At 35.5% G+C, this 17,350-nt stretch overlaps 1 protein-coding gene across 1 annotated transcript in view; it reads left to right on the top strand.

The window, feature by feature from the left end:
• TRHDE (thyrotropin releasing hormone degrading enzyme) overlaps positions 1 to 17,350 on the top strand; it is a 415,986-nt gene that overhangs the window by 284,124 nt on the left and 114,512 nt on the right. Inside the window, exon 7 of the mRNA XM_060164833.1 lies at positions 12,076 to 12,141. Within this exon, the coding sequence (XP_060020816.1) occupies positions 12,076 to 12,141 (66 nt within the window). The remainder of the gene's footprint in view (positions 1 to 12,075; positions 12,142 to 17,350) is intronic.

Below are 17,350 nucleotides of genomic sequence, written 5' to 3'. Positions count from 1 at the left end.
CAGCAAGATTAAGACAAAGAGGGGTACAACATCTGTTGACTCTGCATTTATTCACTGAGAAATGGCAATCAATGTTCTCCCACCTTCAAACCTCTCTATATATCTCACCGGTTGAATCCCTTGCTCCTGGTTACAATGGATAAATGTCTGTGCTTCAATCTAGGCCAGTGCCTCCACTGTGTACTGGGTTTCATCCTCTCGCCTGTTTGGGGAGTTTGCTTAAGCAGAGCTGTCTCTTCTCTCCTGAATCATCAAATTTTCCTTCTCTACTTTATTACCCTTATCTGCATAGAATGTTATATTTTATTCTTAATAAACACCCCTTGACCGACATCCCCCCAGACTATTTCCTTATGCCTTTGTATTCTTTTAATGTAGAGCCCCAATTCCTTTTTTCCCCTTCTCTTTTTTTTTTTTTTTTTTTTTTTGTGGTACGCGGGCCTCTCACTGTTGTGGCCTCTCCCTTTGTGGAGCACAGGCTCCAGATGCGCAGGCTCAGCGGCCATGGCTCACGGGCCCAGCCGTTCCGCGGCATGTGGGATCTTGCCGGACCGGGGCACGAACCCGCGTCCCCTGCATCGGACTCTCAACCACTGCGCCACCAGGGAAGCCCTCCCCTTCTCTTTTAAAACCACTCTAATTATATTTTCTTTCTTACTATTTAACCAAATCTTTCCAGTCAGGTCAAATATTAACTCCACATTGCAAAATCCAATTCGTCTTCAACTTAGTTTACTTGCTTTCTCAAACACATTTTATAGCAATGATCGTTCTCCCCTTGAAACACTTCCTTCCTTTTATTTCCTAGATGCCATATTCTTTTTGTTTGTTTGTTTGTTACCCACTCACTTGTCTTTTCTCTTTCAATCTTTCTTTGATGAACTCAACTTTTCTCAACTTCTAAATGCTGAAATACTCCAGAACCCATTCTTCAGATATATTTATACTCATATGTTATAATTTGACATATATATATACATATATATGGTTATTATTTTCAATCTCCTTGTGGGAGCCTGGGGCTTCTAGGCTTCTAACCCCAATCTCTCTCCTGAATTCTAGGTTTTAAAATTTAACTATGTGTGTTCTATCTGCCTGGAATGTTCTTCCCCAGTTGTAAACATGGCTTGCTTCTTCAATGAATTCATGTCTGTGCTCAAATGTGAATTTATTACAGCAATCTTACCTGATTATCTGATGTAAAATTTGAGAGTCCATCTTCCCCAGTATTCTCTTTTCCCTTACCTTGCTTTATTTTTCTTCATAGCGATAGTCAGTACTTGGCATGATTGTATTAAGCTGTTTCTTTATTAACTGCCTCTCCTACCTAGAATGTAAACTCCATGAAATCTTTATTTGGTTTGCTCTCTGCATCATTTTCAGTTCCTATAGTAATGCCTGACACAGTGAGCCCTCAATAATTGTCTGTTAAATTCACAAAATCAATCTTTAACTTTACCTTAGTGTGACAGTTTTCCCCCAAAGTGTTGGTACCTGTATTCATACTCCCACTGGAATGTTTGAGAGATAGTTTCCTCACATCCCTATCTATAATTGGCATTATTAAACTCCCTAAGTTTTTGCTTGGCTAATGGCTGTGAAATGCTATCTTCCTGTTTAATTTACATTTCTTTGTTTATTAGTGAGATTAAGACTTTTATGTATGTATTGCCCAGTTTCTTACTTTTTAAATTTTCTGTGTGTATCCTTTGCCCATTTTCCAATAGGGTCTTTGTTTTAAAATTTGTTTGCTTATGTATTTAATCATTGATTAATGAAAGGTTTTCTTTGTATTCTGGATACTAATCTTTGGTTGCTAATAAGACTGTAATTTATCTTTTAATTTATGATGTCTTTTATCACGCAGATGTTTTTAACTCAGATGTAGTCTACTTGTCCATTTGCTCTTTTATGCTTCACGCTTTTTGTTTTGTTTAAATGTCCTTCTTTATCCCAAATTCTTAAAGCTACGTTTTGAGATTTTTTTCTAATATTTTTAAAGTTTTACATCTTATATTAAGTTCTTTAATCCATTTGGGTATTTTTTATTGTTTCTTTTTTGTGTGATGTACAATGTAATGTCATTTTGGTTTAGATAATCTTCTCAGTGCCACTTATTGAATTTCCTGCCCTACTCCCACTCATGTGTGATACCATCTCTGTCGGCTATCACCAGTATCAGCTTTGGTGCATTTGCACCAAAATTCTGATCCCCGGTTTACATGTGCATTCCTGCTTCAATAATTCTGTCTAAGGTCTAACCACTATAGCTTTTTAGGTTTGATATCGGATATGATGATTCTCCCTGTCTTGTTCTCTTTCAAAATTGCTATTGTTAACTGTTCGCCAATCCATATGAATTTTCAGATGAAGACAGTTTCTAGAAAAAAAACTTTGAAGATTTTATACATTAATTTTGGAATAATTGACATTTATTTGTAAAAGTTTGACATTTTTAAAATTGTAAAAAGATTGTAAAATTATAAAAAATGCCATTTGTAAAAATTGACATTTTTACAGTAACAATTCTCTTTAGCTTTGTGAGGAATATAGTCCTTGAGTCTTTGGATAATTTCTGTAATTTTCTCCATGAAAACTCTGAACAAACTTTTAATTTCTCCCTATAATTTTTGGTTTTTTCGTATTTGTTTGTATATTTGCTCTTGAGAATAGGATTCTTTCTAAATTAATTCTTTAAATTAGTTTTTACTGATTTATGTTAACTTTCTTGATATTTATGTATTAGTCCGTGTCAGGCAAACTTGCTGCACTTTTTTTATTGATTTTATAGATTAGTTCTATAGATTCTCTTGGATTTCTATAAAGGACTTTCACATTATCTCTACATAATACTAATTTATTTCTTCGTTTCTAGCTTTTGCTTATAATTCTGTATCTGTTCATTTATTTTATTGTGTTTTTGAATATAAGTATTAATGGGAAGCATTCTTGTCTTATTCCCATCATAATGGAGAGGACTTACAATGTCTCACCACTCAGTATATTTTTGGAAGAGGGCCTTTAACATGTTAATAAATTCCCTTCTCTTTCTAGTTTATTAAGACATAATATTTTGAATGAATGCTAAGTCATAACAAACGTTTTTCATCTTCTCAATAATTTCTTTATTTTCTATTTCATTAATTTCTGCTCTTAATAAGTTACTTTCATGAACATCCACTGAGTTTACAGTATTGTTATGTTTTAGATTTCTTTAATTGAATGCTTTCATGTAAGTACTATTTCTGGCACTGTTGAAAGCTCCCTGTTTTCTTGTCTCAGATCTGTGGTCCTCTTTCTTGGTTTCCTTTTGACTTAAATATATATTACCCTGTTTGAATACCAGTGCTTGAGAATACTAAAAAACAAAAGGCTGCAGTGCAGGATATAAGCTAATTTTCATGGTAGGGAAGATTGAATAGCCATGTATTGGCTACAAGCTCATGGTTTGGATTGCTGATTTGAATCTAGCAAGCTGTTGGTGGATACTTTTCTTAGCTAGGACCATCTTTCACTGGCAATGGAAAAGTTATGGCACTGACAACTAACAGGTGTGCCAATAATAAGTCTAAATGTTCTGAGCTGCATCTAATTGTGGAAAGAAGAAACGTTCATATGAAACAATTACTGAGTGATGTAAAATAATTTGATAAATTATGTAGTTTAGACTTAAAGGATTTATGACTGCAGAGGAGAGAAAAGCATTGAGGACTAACATTTGTAGGAAGTTTCATAATATAGTATGGACTTTCCCTGTGCTTTTGAATAATTTATGGGGCTTAGAATGTAAGATTGAAAAAGAATGTCATTGCAGTTGAAGTAAATAGCATGATTAAAGCATGAAGGTATAAGGTATGCTCGAGGGATATGAGAAGATCAGCTTAACTAGAGGCTGATTATTTGGCCATATGGAAAAAGTATTGGTAGGTAATGGTGAGTTTCATTGTGTATGGCCTTGCTTTACTACCATAGGAATTGTTTTTAAAAAGGAAAGAGTTTGGAGGGCAGGGTGCTAACGTAAAAACGATGGTAATGATAAAGATGATGACAATAACTGCAAACTTCGGTTGAAGCAAGTTATATGCCAAACACTGCTCCAAGTAATTTATATGAATGATTTAAATGAATCCTCAGAAAAATCTTGAGGTAAGTATTATCACCATAATCATCATTGGTAGAAGTAGTCTTTGTTGCTGTTGTTCTGTTCTAATTGTAGATACTTAGGCAGCTTCTATAACATGCCTAAGCTCTCACATCCAGTAGATGACAGAATTTGGACTTTTAGCAGACATTATGCTTCTTCAGAAGTAATTATTAAAATTAGTCTGATGTGGTCCATAAGATGGACTTGTGAAAGTGAGAATGCTTCTGAGGTTGTTGCTGGGAGGCTGTGAAATAATTCAGCTGTGCAGTGATAGAAACTTGGCCTCAGGAGGTAATAAATCAAAGAGGACTCCAAGGTTCCAGGTGCGAGTGACTGGGGCAATGGGGCATTAATTCTGCTTTCTTTGTCAAATGAACTTTCTTTTTTTGTCCTTTTTTTCCCTCTTCCTCTTCTCTCTCTCTCTCGCTCTGTATTTCTCTCTTCCTTTAATTGGGTAATCAATTTGAGAGTGAATGATTTTCAGGATTAGATATTTTATTTATTTATTTTTCCTTTCCCTTGGGTCCTAGATATAGCTATCATACTCTTGTAAAAAAATAAAGGAAAAAACATGTTTTTGAAAAACCATGGAGGATTTAAGATATGCTTTTACTCCAGACCGAAGACATTCTTCAGTAACAAATCATGTTAGAACATCACATAATCTCCACACATGTCCAGATATAGTGCAAAGACATAATTTAGAAATTTACATTATAAAAGTACTTTGGTTTAGGATCAATAGACTAATCCTTTCAGTAATTTAGAAAGTAACAAGAAAGTCTCACCTTGTAGGTTTCTGTGCTAATCAACTCAACAACTGAATGAATGGAGATAATTTCCTGTAACTACTATACCTGTGTCACTTTGAACAGATTACCTGTTCCTTTGTCTCAGTTTCTCCCATATGTAGACTGAATATAATGATACCTTTTTGCTTACCTGCTTCTATCCTTGAGAAGAGCAAACACATCTGTAATGTGGAATATTGGAATATAAACGCTAAAGGACTTCTTTTATAGCTATATCTATATCTATCTATATCGTTATCGGTATATAGTTGCTTTACAACGTTGTGTTAGTTTCTGCTGTACAACAAAGTGAATCAGCTATATGTATACATATATCCCCATATCCCCTCCCTCTTGAGTCTCCCTCCCACCCTCCCTATCCCACCCCTCTAGGTGGTCACAAGGCACCGAGCTGATCTTCCTGTGCTATGCGGCTGCTTCCCACTAGCCATCCATTTTACATTTAGTAGTGTATATGTGTCAATGCTACTCTCTCACTTCGTCCCAGCTTCCCCTTCCCCACCACGTCCTCAAGTCCATTCTCTACGTCTGCGTCTGTATTCCTGCCCTGCCACTAGGTTCATCAGTACTGTTTTTTCTTTTTTTACATTCCATATATGTGTGTTCACATATGGTATTTGTTTTTCTCCTCTGACTTACTTCACTCTGTATGACAGACTCTAGGTCCATCCACCTGACTACAAATAATTTCGTTGTAAAGGACTTCTTGAGAAGACTAAGAAGGAAAAGGTTTTATTTGGGTGTGTGTGTTACTTAGTATTAGAGTATACTTAGTAGCAACTTATTCCAGTGACCTATCATCCAACAATTTATACTTGTTTTGTACTTCAGTATTTAAAGTCGCCCTATTGGGTTAGGTCTTCTGAGAAGGGAACACAATGGTGTGAGATAGTTACTTGGGAAAAGAGCTAGAGAAGGAAGCGAGAGCTTCTTGAGACCACACTGCCGCTCACAGCCTGTGCAAGGAGAGAGGGAAGGGAGAAAGTCATAGACTTGGAGTGAACTGAGGGAAGTGCAGCCTTCATGGTGGCAAGTGCAAAGGAGCAATAGTAGGAAATCTAAGCAGTGCCTTTTCACAGCTGCCACATCCACGCACAGCATCTGATAAAAATATCACTATTTTCAACTTTGCTAGCCCTTTGTTCTTACTGAACCTGCCTGAACGAGCTTTATGTCTCCTAGTCCATCAACATGTTCTATTCTGCTAGCCAGTTTATGTCTTCTATTCATCCTCAATCCTGGGCATATTGATCAGCTATTTCAACTAGGTCTCTTCCATTAGGTTTCCCTTTGTCCTCTTCTGGGAACACCTATTGATTCTAAGCTCTGAGTAAGTCTAAGAATTTCTTCTCTTTTTCCAAGTTCTTACTATACCCAGTGTTTCTGAAGAGTATCATGTAACTATTTTGATTTGGGAACACAAGAAAGTCATCCAAATTGGTTAAGATGACTGATTTTGGAGTTGCACATGACTGGGTTTCTAATCCTGGCTTCCCTGCTCACTACCTGTGTTAACTTGGTCAAGTTACACACATCCGTTCAAGTCTCAATTTCATGATCCGACAAATAAGGATAGTAGTATGTTCCTTACAATATCATGAATTTGGCGCATAACAGTTGCTTAATGAATGACAACTATGTCATTAATAACTTAAACTAGGACTTTTCTGCACATTTCTACATGTTTTGGACTCCTTTTTACCTTCTCACTGGAGTTAATTCAAACCTAGTTCTACTCTTTGAAATCACATAATCTTGGGGCCACGTCTCCTACATTACTGAAGCGTGACAGGCCATCTCTCACTGAGTCGTTATTGAGAACCTGCTGTGTGCCAGAAAGCTTTTTGCGGTGAATCTACAGTGGTGAGTCACACAGACCAAGTCTCCACCTCAGTGAGGCTTACAGTCTATTTCGTCAGCTTCATTGTTTTATACTTCAAAAATTTTACCTTAGTTTTTACTTCCATTTTCTGTCTTAGGCCTGTCTCAGAGGAAATTTGTCCAGAAAGTTTTTTGCGGTGAATCTACAGTGGTGAGTCACACAGACCAAGTCTCCACCTCAGTGAGGCTTACAGTCTATTTCGTCAGCTTCATTGTTTTATACTTCAAAAATTTTACCTTAGTTTTTACTTCCATTTTCTGTCTTAGGCCTGTCTCAGAGGAAATTTGTCCTTATCCTTTTCCAAGACTAACCCTAATTCTCTTCTTATTTGGCTCTCCTAGAGTTTTGTTCCGGCAACCATCTCTCGATCGACTGTGTATCTAATAGTACCTTTCTCTACTAGATTATCTTTTCTTTGCATGAAATTTTCTCCCACATTTTTAAGAACAAAAACACAAACAAGCCTCATGTGAACATGCTTATTGCTTTCTCTTTTCTTCCTCTGTTTCCATTATTTTGCAATCTGGCTTTCACACCAAGTCTATTTAAATAGCTCTCTTAAACGTGACCTACTTTGGTCTTAGCTATCTTTTTTCGTTAAAACTGAAGCACTTATTCTTAAAATATGTTTTCTTTGCCACCACGTATACCCAGTTCTCCTTCTATTTGTTTTTTTCAATCACAGTGTGTCATCCTTTGCTCTTCATTTCAATTTTTTTCATTGATTTTCTCAACAGGTATTCATTGAGTGCTTATTACAGGCACTCAAGTGCAAGTCATACAGAGTCCATAGTTTCTAAATTCTGTTTTCTATCTCCCTCACTAAAACCTCAGAACTCTTCTCTTGGCAATCTCACCCCCTACAAATCCTAATTTATGTCTTCAGTCAAAACCTTCCAGTTAATTTCATTCCTATGGTCACAGTTTCCTTCTGTTCCTCTGGTTCCCTAGTTGTTCCTCAAACTCCACCTGTTTCAAATGAATGCTACCATATTCACCTAACACTTTCTTTTAAATTCCAAATATCTGCTAATATCATCTTCTAGTCACTCAGGCGTTCAGATTTAAAATGATTTTTGTTCTCTTGCTTAAACCTATCTCTGGTTTTTATCCTCACTGCTACCATTTGCTCCTGGTTATTTTACTTCCTCCTTGGAGTATTATAGATGAGTCCTCACTTTTTTAACCACTTTTCCAAAAATTCTTCCTGATCCTCTAACAGAGTTCAAATGTCTTAGTCCTGGTATTCAATCTTCTCTAAGAACTGCTTCAATCTTATATTCCATTGAATCTTCTATCACCTGGTTGTAAGCCCTTTGTCTTTCAGTATTACCTTAGCCACTTGTGCTTTTCGCTTTCACACCTGCATGGCATCACACAAAGGCTGTTCCTCCCATAGCATGCATGCTCTGTGTTTACCTTTGCTCATGGAATCCCATCCATGCTTCAGAGTGCAACACAAGTGGCACTTCTTTAGATCCTCTTTACCCTTCATCCTCCCTCTCTTCTGAAACACTGTAGAATATTTTATTTCTTTTGTCATTCATCTTATACTACGTTGTATCTTCTCATCTCACTTAGGAGGGTTTGAGGTCCTTGAGGACAGAGACTTGTGGCATTCCTATTTATGCTTTATAGGATCCTGAGCACGCAGCCTTCCTCAGTAAGCATATGTTAAAAGAACAAAGTAGTGGAGAAGATCTTCCTCTCTTCAAAGTGATTACTTATCACTGAAGTACAAAGATAAGATAAAGTAATAAACTGTCTATCCTGGCTGAGTAGTCTTCTAGAATGACAAATACAATAAGTAATTGCTATGTGTGCAACTAATTTGTCTTCCTCTCTCATTGTGTTAAGGAGAAGCTTTCTCAGCCAGGCAGAGGGAACAGGGGTCCCAAGTCATAAGGACACAGTCGTTTCTCTGGAGATGTTTACTGTCTTTGAGACTGACATGCATGCAAACGATTTCATGTAAAATAAAAGAAATTTTAGCTACGAACTTATATGAAAAAGATACCACAAGTACAAAAATTACTAAATGACTAATGGGTTTATAATCGTATTCTTGTAGAATATTCTTTATGAAACCTTAAAAAAATCAGGTAGTGGGACTTTCCTGGTGGTCCGGTGGGTAAGACTCCGCACTCCCAATACAGGGGGCCTGGGTTCAAACCCCGGTCAGGGAAGTGGATCCCACGTTTACGCCGCAACTAAGAAGTCTGCATGCCTCAACGAAGAGTCTGCATGCTGCACCTAAGACCAGGCACAGCCTAAATAAATAAATACTAAAAAAAATTTTTTTAAAAAATCAGGTAGTAGTGTCCATCCTAATATCTCTCTGAACTTTAGTATAGCAAATACAGTGATGTTTTCTTGATTAAGTTTCAGAATTATACAGATCTTGCAGAAATAGTATATTTATTTCCCATAAAGCTATTTAGGCTATGTAACATCCAGTTTGCTTGATTGGGGCTAGAATTTTGAATCACAAGTGAGTATAAATTACAATGTTGTAAATTATATTTACTTTGGTGGAAAAATATTTTAAAGACACAATGAAAGGGCATTCATTGTTTTCTTTTTTGAACAAAGGTTTACAATGAGTTTTGCCTGCATTAAAAGGTACGATCTTTGTTATAACCCATCTATAGTAGGTACTTAGTGTGTGTTGGCTGCATGATGACACTTGGAGAGCCCATCTGCCTATGAAGTTCTATGAAATAGAGATTTTTAAAATTGAGCTTTGGAAAGAAAAGGCTAGTTAAATATAGAAGAACGCATGCATACTACTCTGGAGAACTTAAAATGTTCAAATTGACAAGACAGACATATTTTTGAAAAGTTAATTAAATTATACAATATAATAATAATAGGGAGTTCAGTAATATTATATAACTTTTAAATATTGATTATATTTCCAGATTTTCTTTCCTGTTAGTACTCTGCTACAGCTCAACCTAGACAGGAAAATGGGTACATTCTTTTTTTTTTTTAAATTAATTAATTAATTAATTTTTGGCTGCGTTGGGTCTTCGTTGCTGCGTGCGGGCTTTTCTCTAGTTGTGGCGAGCAGGGTCTACTCTTCGTTGCAGTGCGTGAGCTTATTGCGGTGGCTTCTCTTGTTGGGGAGCACAGGCTCTAGGTGCACGGGCTTCAGTAGTTATGGCTTGAAGGCTCTAGAGTGCAGGCTTAGTAATTGTGGCGTACGGGCTTAGTTGCTCCCCGGCATGTAGGATCCTCCCGGACCAGGGCTCGAACCCATGTCCCCTGCACTGACAGGTGGATTCTCAATGACTGTGCCACCAGGGAAGCCCGGTACATTCTTTATGGTTAGGAAGAACTCTTTTGCCATTAGCCCATGGTAAATTGATAGTTTTTACAGCTTACAGCCCGACAAGAGACCAAGTCTTTATTACCTAGAGGGAAGCACTTAAATCATCTGAAGATGGCTATTTTGTACTGAAGGAAAGTTTGAGTTGGCTGCTCGAGATTCTGTCTCACACTCTGGGTGGCAAGGGTTAGTTTTTCTGCCGAACTGACAGTTTCTACCCTCAGGGTGGATAGATTAGATTGGGAAATATATAGGAGGGGAGCTTGTCAAGGAAATTCAAGGAGCAGAGTTGATAAGTTCTAAAGGGAATTCTAACCTGGTCCCCAGATTGAATCATAAATGCTTATATTTTATGGATTTATACAAGTGTGCAGAAGATACATACTAAGAAGCAAAAGAAAGAGCAAAGAGTAGAAGGTGTGGGAAGAAAATATACCAGAAGAGGCATACAACTCTATGGCTTGTCCAGCTCATCATTTGTTGAGTTGTGAATAAAATACCAGTTTTGAGAGCAACTGTGGTGATGACTGAAAGTTTTTGAGACATTTCTTTAATGGTGATTCAGGAGCCTGAGTACTGTATTGCATTAAAAATTTGGAATTACAGGAAACAATTCTGGTAACAAACAATGGAAATTCATTCTTGCATCTCTGTACTGGCTGCTGCAGTCCAGCCCCAGGCAGGATGAGTCTATATGTGGTTCTTATGATTCTCTTATAAAAAAGAGACACCTGGTAAGAAATTAGTTATTGACAGGTACGAATTTGTAACGAGTATGAAGTGGGAAATGTAGTCATAAAGGGATTTATTTCCCTTAAAACCAGGCTATCATTTATATTTAAACTTTTGCTGCTTATAATTCACTGCTTCATACAATTTGGTGCAGATTGTAATATCTCCTTGAAGGCTTATTTATATTTTACATACAGATTTGTGATCATCCAGGCTTAGCCATCATTTCTTGGAATGTTTCACATTGATTACATGTCAGGCTTTTTGCACTGATATTGCTCTACAATAAAATAACTGTTCTCAAAGTGAGATAGACTCTTAAATTAGTATTTTCTTCTATTAGTCTAAATATTTATATCAGCCACGTAAGTGTTCTACTTGTATATGGATTTATAGAAGACTCTAAAAGGGAAAAAGAAACAGGAATTAAAAATCATTAGCTTGATATAATACTGACAGCTAATATTTCTATCATGGTTACTGTTTTTCAAACCCAGCTTGAACTGCTTACATACAGTAATATATTTAAATTTCAGAACAACCATAGTAAATTGGAACTATTATTGCCTACACTTTACAACTGAGAAAAGTGAGGAACAGAGGGGTTAAATACTTCTCCTGGGTAAACATGGAGGGTAATCCCAGAGCCAGGATTTGAACCCAAGCAGTCCGACTGCTTGGCATTCCTACTGTCCACTTCTATGGCTAAATTATTCTTGATTGGACTAGGGGTAGAGTATGTAGCTGTGTTACTTCAAAGCTATGTTTTAACATGATTATTTATTAACATGGTTGTCCCTCCCTTACTAGATTATGAACTTGTGAGTACATGAACCGTGTCTTATTAACTTCGTCATATACAGTGCTCAATAAAACTTTTATTATTCCTGAATTACAGCTTATTATCGCTCTGAGAGATTTTATCCAAGAGACTTCTATTTTGAAGTCATTGGTTTTATATCCACAAAACTTTTAGATCCACAAGACAAAAAATGCAATTGTTACCTCTAAGTGAAGTATTTCATTCATAATTCTCTTATTTCTTAACTATTTTAAAGAATAAAATAGCATGAATGAAGCAAATTATTTTTTATGGGTATGGAATAATTTTAGAATCATGTGACTTGGTTGAAATGTTTTTTTCTTTCTTTTAAAAAAATACTCTTTCTTACAGGGTGCTGCTTTAATTAGAATGCTGGCTAATTTTATGGGCCATTCAGTATTTCAGAGGGGTTTGCAAGTAAGTAAAATGCTTTCTATTTTCTCTTACACTTTTCCTTGTTCCTGCATTTATTTTTTTTCCCATTTATTTATTTATGGCTGCTTTGGGTCTTCGTTGCTGCGCACGGGCTTTCAGGGGCCACTCCTTGCTGTGGTGTGCGGGCTTCTCTTGTGGAGCACAGGCTCTAGGCAGGCAGGCTTCAGTAGCTGTGGCGCACAGGCTTAGTTGGTCTGTGGCATGTGGGATCTTCCCAGACCAGGTCTCGAACCCATGTCCCCGGCATTGGCAAGCGGATTCCCAACCACTGTGCCACCAGGGAAGCCCCTCCTGTATTTATTTTAAAGATATTTCACAGCTTGGGAAATTGCTAATACAAAATGCTGAATTTGATGGAAAACTTTAAGATGAATAAGGTGAACAGTGTCGTTCCACATGACAAATGAAAGTGGTAGACAAGATTCCATACCAACCCACAAAACTCCAACTGTTATACCATTTAGAATCTCTTTAATATGCATTTTAAAACTGAAGTAATTTTCAAATATATTAGATCCTAAGTATTCTATACAAGATTTTATGAAAGTCTGATTCCCTTTTCTTCCATTTAAAAGTTCATATAAAGTGAAAACAAGTTATGTTAGCCTTCTTAGAATTATGTATTTGAGAAATTCTTAATGCTTTTTTTCAGATATGTGCCTTTTATGTTGTTTGCTCTTTTAATGTTGACATACGTAGATTGTTATTTTTTCCAAATATATTTAAATGTTTTTTTAAATTAGAAAATGCACTGTTTTAAAAAAAAGGGGGAAAAAAGAAACAGTTTTATTATCATACATTTATAGTGTGAAGTATGGAATCTGGGAGTAGATTCTTAGAAAAGGAGGATTCTTAAATTCTTGAAAGCAAATATAGAAAAATAGAACTTTTATTCCATTGAATCTGTTGGAGTAAATCACGTTCCTAGCAGCTGTGATTGATGAATTATTTATGATGCGTTCTACTTAGAAGTGTCCTTAAAGTAAATTGATGTTCACCTGAAATACAATTATGCTAAGACAGAGAGAGCAATCAATCTTAGCTCTTCTTAGTAAGCTTTTCATTCTGAAATTTAAATAAACTACATATGGGATCAGGTCATATTTTAGTAGTGTAATTCTGTCTTTACCCAAAATAAACCAAAAGATAAAATACAAAGCAAGAGTTAAATATGTTATGACAAAGCTATAAATACGTTAACACAACAGAGAAAAAATATATAAATTTCTTGAAGAATAATTTCCCTTAGAAAGTTTTTTTACCGAATTGTCCCAGCAGGGGTTGAAATTTACTTTAAAATCAGCTCTTCCCATTAGGGACACCTTCAGAATAGCTGAATTCAATTGAACCTGTCTGCCGGGTGCTAAAGTCTCTATTCTGATCACATAGTTAGGAAAATCTTTTTTCTCTAGGTGTGCCCTCCATGAATATCAGCTGTCTGGAGAAACATCCTTCCTTATCCCCACTCCTTTGTTTTTCCCACTGAAGATGTAGCATGACAGTACAGTTCCACAGAATATCTAAGCTTTCATAAGGGCTACACAAACTGAATTTGATTTCCTAGTAGCAAGTTGATGTGAAATCATTTTCTGTATGCAATTTTTATTGGTTTTTTTTCTCACTTGTGTGTATAGATTTGCTTGGCAGATTGAATAACTATAGTTATGTTATCTGGAAAGAATTATTGTTTTGCAACATTTTTCTTTATCTTGTCACAATTTCTATAGTACGCAAAATACATCAATATTTAATTCACCCTTTTCTACTGACCCAGTCCGTTCAGTTTTATCTGAAACAGTTAGACTATACCCTCTGACCCCCATTATATTAAACTTTCGTTTGAAGCTTGTTTTAATGTGTGTGCCTTTATGCTCTGATACTTGATTTGGTTAATTTTCAACTGTGGGACTCTTGTGTTTGTCAACATTGCATTTCATTTGCCTTGTGACATCTCATTGATCAGAGAGATCTTTATCCTTTGGTACTTCCCTTGCAGCTTTATTTATACTCATCACTCACACTGATTTAGTGTATCATCAGCAGTTTGCATTAGTTTACAGTAGATCCCTATGTCTATTTAGTGTATCATCAGCAGTTTGGATTAGTTTACAGTAGATCCCTATGTCTAAGTGATAAGTTATCATCTCTTGTGCAGGAAGATGTATGGAATACAGTTTGGAAATGACCTCCTGTACAGACACTTCATGTATGGTACTGAGTGGTCACAGGGTTGATATTAATATATTTCCCATCCACAAGGCTCTGGGGAGTCTTGGTTTACATGTTGTTGAAAGAGCTAATCTGGACTGTCAGCACTTACCTCTGCTGGAAAATCTATTAATTGTCTTTACATTAACCATGGATATTTCTGTGTTGACAAATGGAAGTTTATATTTGCAGACAGAACCAGGGTTAGATTTATAGATGTAGGCATCCCAAGTTGCAGATAGTATATTTTTCATATATTTTCCCCTCCCTCTCTCCCTCTTCCTCCCTTCCTTCCTCCCTCTCTTCCTTTCTTCTTTCTTCCCTCCTCCATCTTTCCTTTCCTTTTTTTTTTTCTTTTTGTTTTAGTACTTGGACCTTAGCCCTGATGTTTCACACAAGGACAATAGTATAATGGTGGTTTCTTCTAAAACTTGTGTTCTCTTGTATTTTCTATATCCTAATTAACCATCTTAAGCTCTTTTGGGAACAAAGCAAACATTTTTTACAAATACAACCACAAATATATAAAATATATATTTACATGATATAAATTTAAAATATAATTTAAATAAATATATGATATATCATAATAAATATACATAGATATAAAATAAACTATAAATATATTTGTATATTAAATATAATAATATAGAAAGATGGGTCAGTTCACATGTTTATATTTAACTTAGCAAGTATTTGAGTATGGATTCAACTACATTTTTCTAACTTTTATAATATTTTGTATTGGACAACATAGTTCAGGTTTCAACTTATACATATATCCTTCAGTAGGAAGGGACTCCTGGTACCCATAAATCCATTTGATTAGCTATCAGAAAGTCTGGTGGTAAACACATTTATAGTGAATAATCACAACTTCCCTTGGTCTCATCTTTTTGATTTTTTGGTCTACTTCCCTTATTTCTTGAATTTTGTCTCATGCTTAAATGGTTCAGTCTTGCATAATTTTTAAAATAAGTTACCTCAAAACTTCTTACAGTATGTAATAGACAGAACATACATTCTATCTATTTAGAATGTAATAGACAGTATATACAGTCATAAAAAATTAGTCCTGACTACCATTAATGCCAGCTTCTGTTTTGTTTTGATGTTTAAATTGAAAACGAAACACAGCAAACGAAGCTTGAACCCTTGTTGGATCATGTATGCCACTTGTAAATAATACACTTTTAAAAACATAGAAATATTTGTATTTTTGCAAACTCTGTATAGCTATTGTTCTTCCGTAATCGATTTCCCAAATCAATAGCTGGCATATTTTGGGACACAAGAGGCAATGGAATAAGTAGAGAGAAACAATTCTTATTCCTGTTTCTAATTAATGATGGGCTTTCTGCTAGTCACTAAACCTTTTGTGGCCTCTGACTTTATAGTTACAAAATGCAAGAGTAGAATTAAATGCTCTCTAAGATTTTTTTCATCTTTCAGATTCTCTGCATCTAAGACATTTAATGCATTTTACTAGCTAGACAATTTGGGTTTGATACTTTAATTTAGGACAGCTATTTCAATTTGATGGGAAAATTTGTTAACTAGATGTGCAAAAGTGTCCTTGAATCTTCAGTTAATCATCTGAGTATTAAGACTATTTGGCTTTGACGCTGTTGGGAGGGTTAGTGAAGTGAAAGTCAGGAAAGCCACCGCTAGATTTCAGAAAATCAAGAAATTTTGGTGTCACAAAGAAACAACACCCATACACTCAGTGTAGCCCTAGTCAGGTTTTGGGAGGGAGTGAACTTAGATGTGGTTGTTCAATTCACCGTCGTAACCCAGAAGTCCTTGAATCACTTTCTTCAGTTGGCTTCGGTGGCACTGTGTTCTGTGTGTCATTTTAGTTCACCTCATGCTCAAACCCTATTACTGTAAGAATTGCTGAATCTTTCTGAAATTCTCACATTTTTAATTTCCTAGGCTTCTTACTTTTTAAGTACATATATATTAGTTTTCGCCCATATGTAGCAATGTTTATGTGTATAGATCCAGTAAATTAGGATCTACTTCTTTTACCTTGTTTTTATAATTTAAGCTTCCACAGCTCAAATCCTCGTTCTTACATAAGTATTCTAGGCTTATTTTTAAAGTAAATAATTCAGATAAGGATTCTTTTAGATAGAATTGTTTTCACATGAATTTAACCTTTCTTAGTTCATTTTTACTTGTTTTAATCTCCCTAGTAACAGTTTTTAAATTTTTCTGTGAGTTTTTTGGAAATAAAAGAATAAAGCTATAATTTTGAAATCCTCAGATAACATTGATTGGCTCAGTAGCTATTAAAAAATAATTAGTACATAACTACTGCTTTTTCTTTTCAAACAAAACAATATTGTTTTAATGATCTGGCAGTACCATTCTTCATGTTGTTATGAGGCAATACCGGGGAACTGAAATTATGAAGAAAGATCATTGCTAAACTTGATATAACTCACTCTGAAATCCATGTCAGAAAGTGAGTCACCCTCCTGCTTATCCAATGAGGGTAATTCAATATCATTTAAAATATGATTGAATAAAGAAAGATTTCTCTTGATTAGTATTTAACTGCTCTTTTCCATAAGGTAACCTACAAAAAGATGTTTGCCTCCAATTATCAGGGTGGAAATTGCTTATGCAAATCAGTGTAAGGCAATGAGGTGTGGATAAAAAGCAAAAGGGAAATATCATTATTATTGGTTTGTGCTCATAAAATTCTGATAGCTTAAAGGTAATGACAGCACAAAGCTATAGGAATTATTAGTAGCAACAACAAACTCAATAACTTGTGTTCCAGTGAGAAGTTATATGTTAACATATGTATACAGGATTTTTATTTGAAAACTGCAAGCTTATGTTTGTGAAAGAGTGTTTGCTCCCTTGCATGTAGGTTTTTAGATAAATGAAAAGTCAGGAAATAACAGAGGAACAGAGACCATGTGTCAAAGTTAATTTCCTTTCTGAAGAGATTGTATTGTGCTTTTATCCA

The sequence above is a fragment of the Lagenorhynchus albirostris genome, chromosome 11 (genome assembly GCF_949774975.1).
Source record: "Lagenorhynchus albirostris chromosome 11, mLagAlb1.1, whole genome shotgun sequence".
Classification (NCBI taxonomy): domain Eukaryota; kingdom Metazoa; phylum Chordata; class Mammalia; order Artiodactyla; family Delphinidae; genus Lagenorhynchus; species Lagenorhynchus albirostris.
Note: the sequence above shows the minus strand (reverse complement) of the source record. Positions and strands in the feature narration are given on the sequence as shown.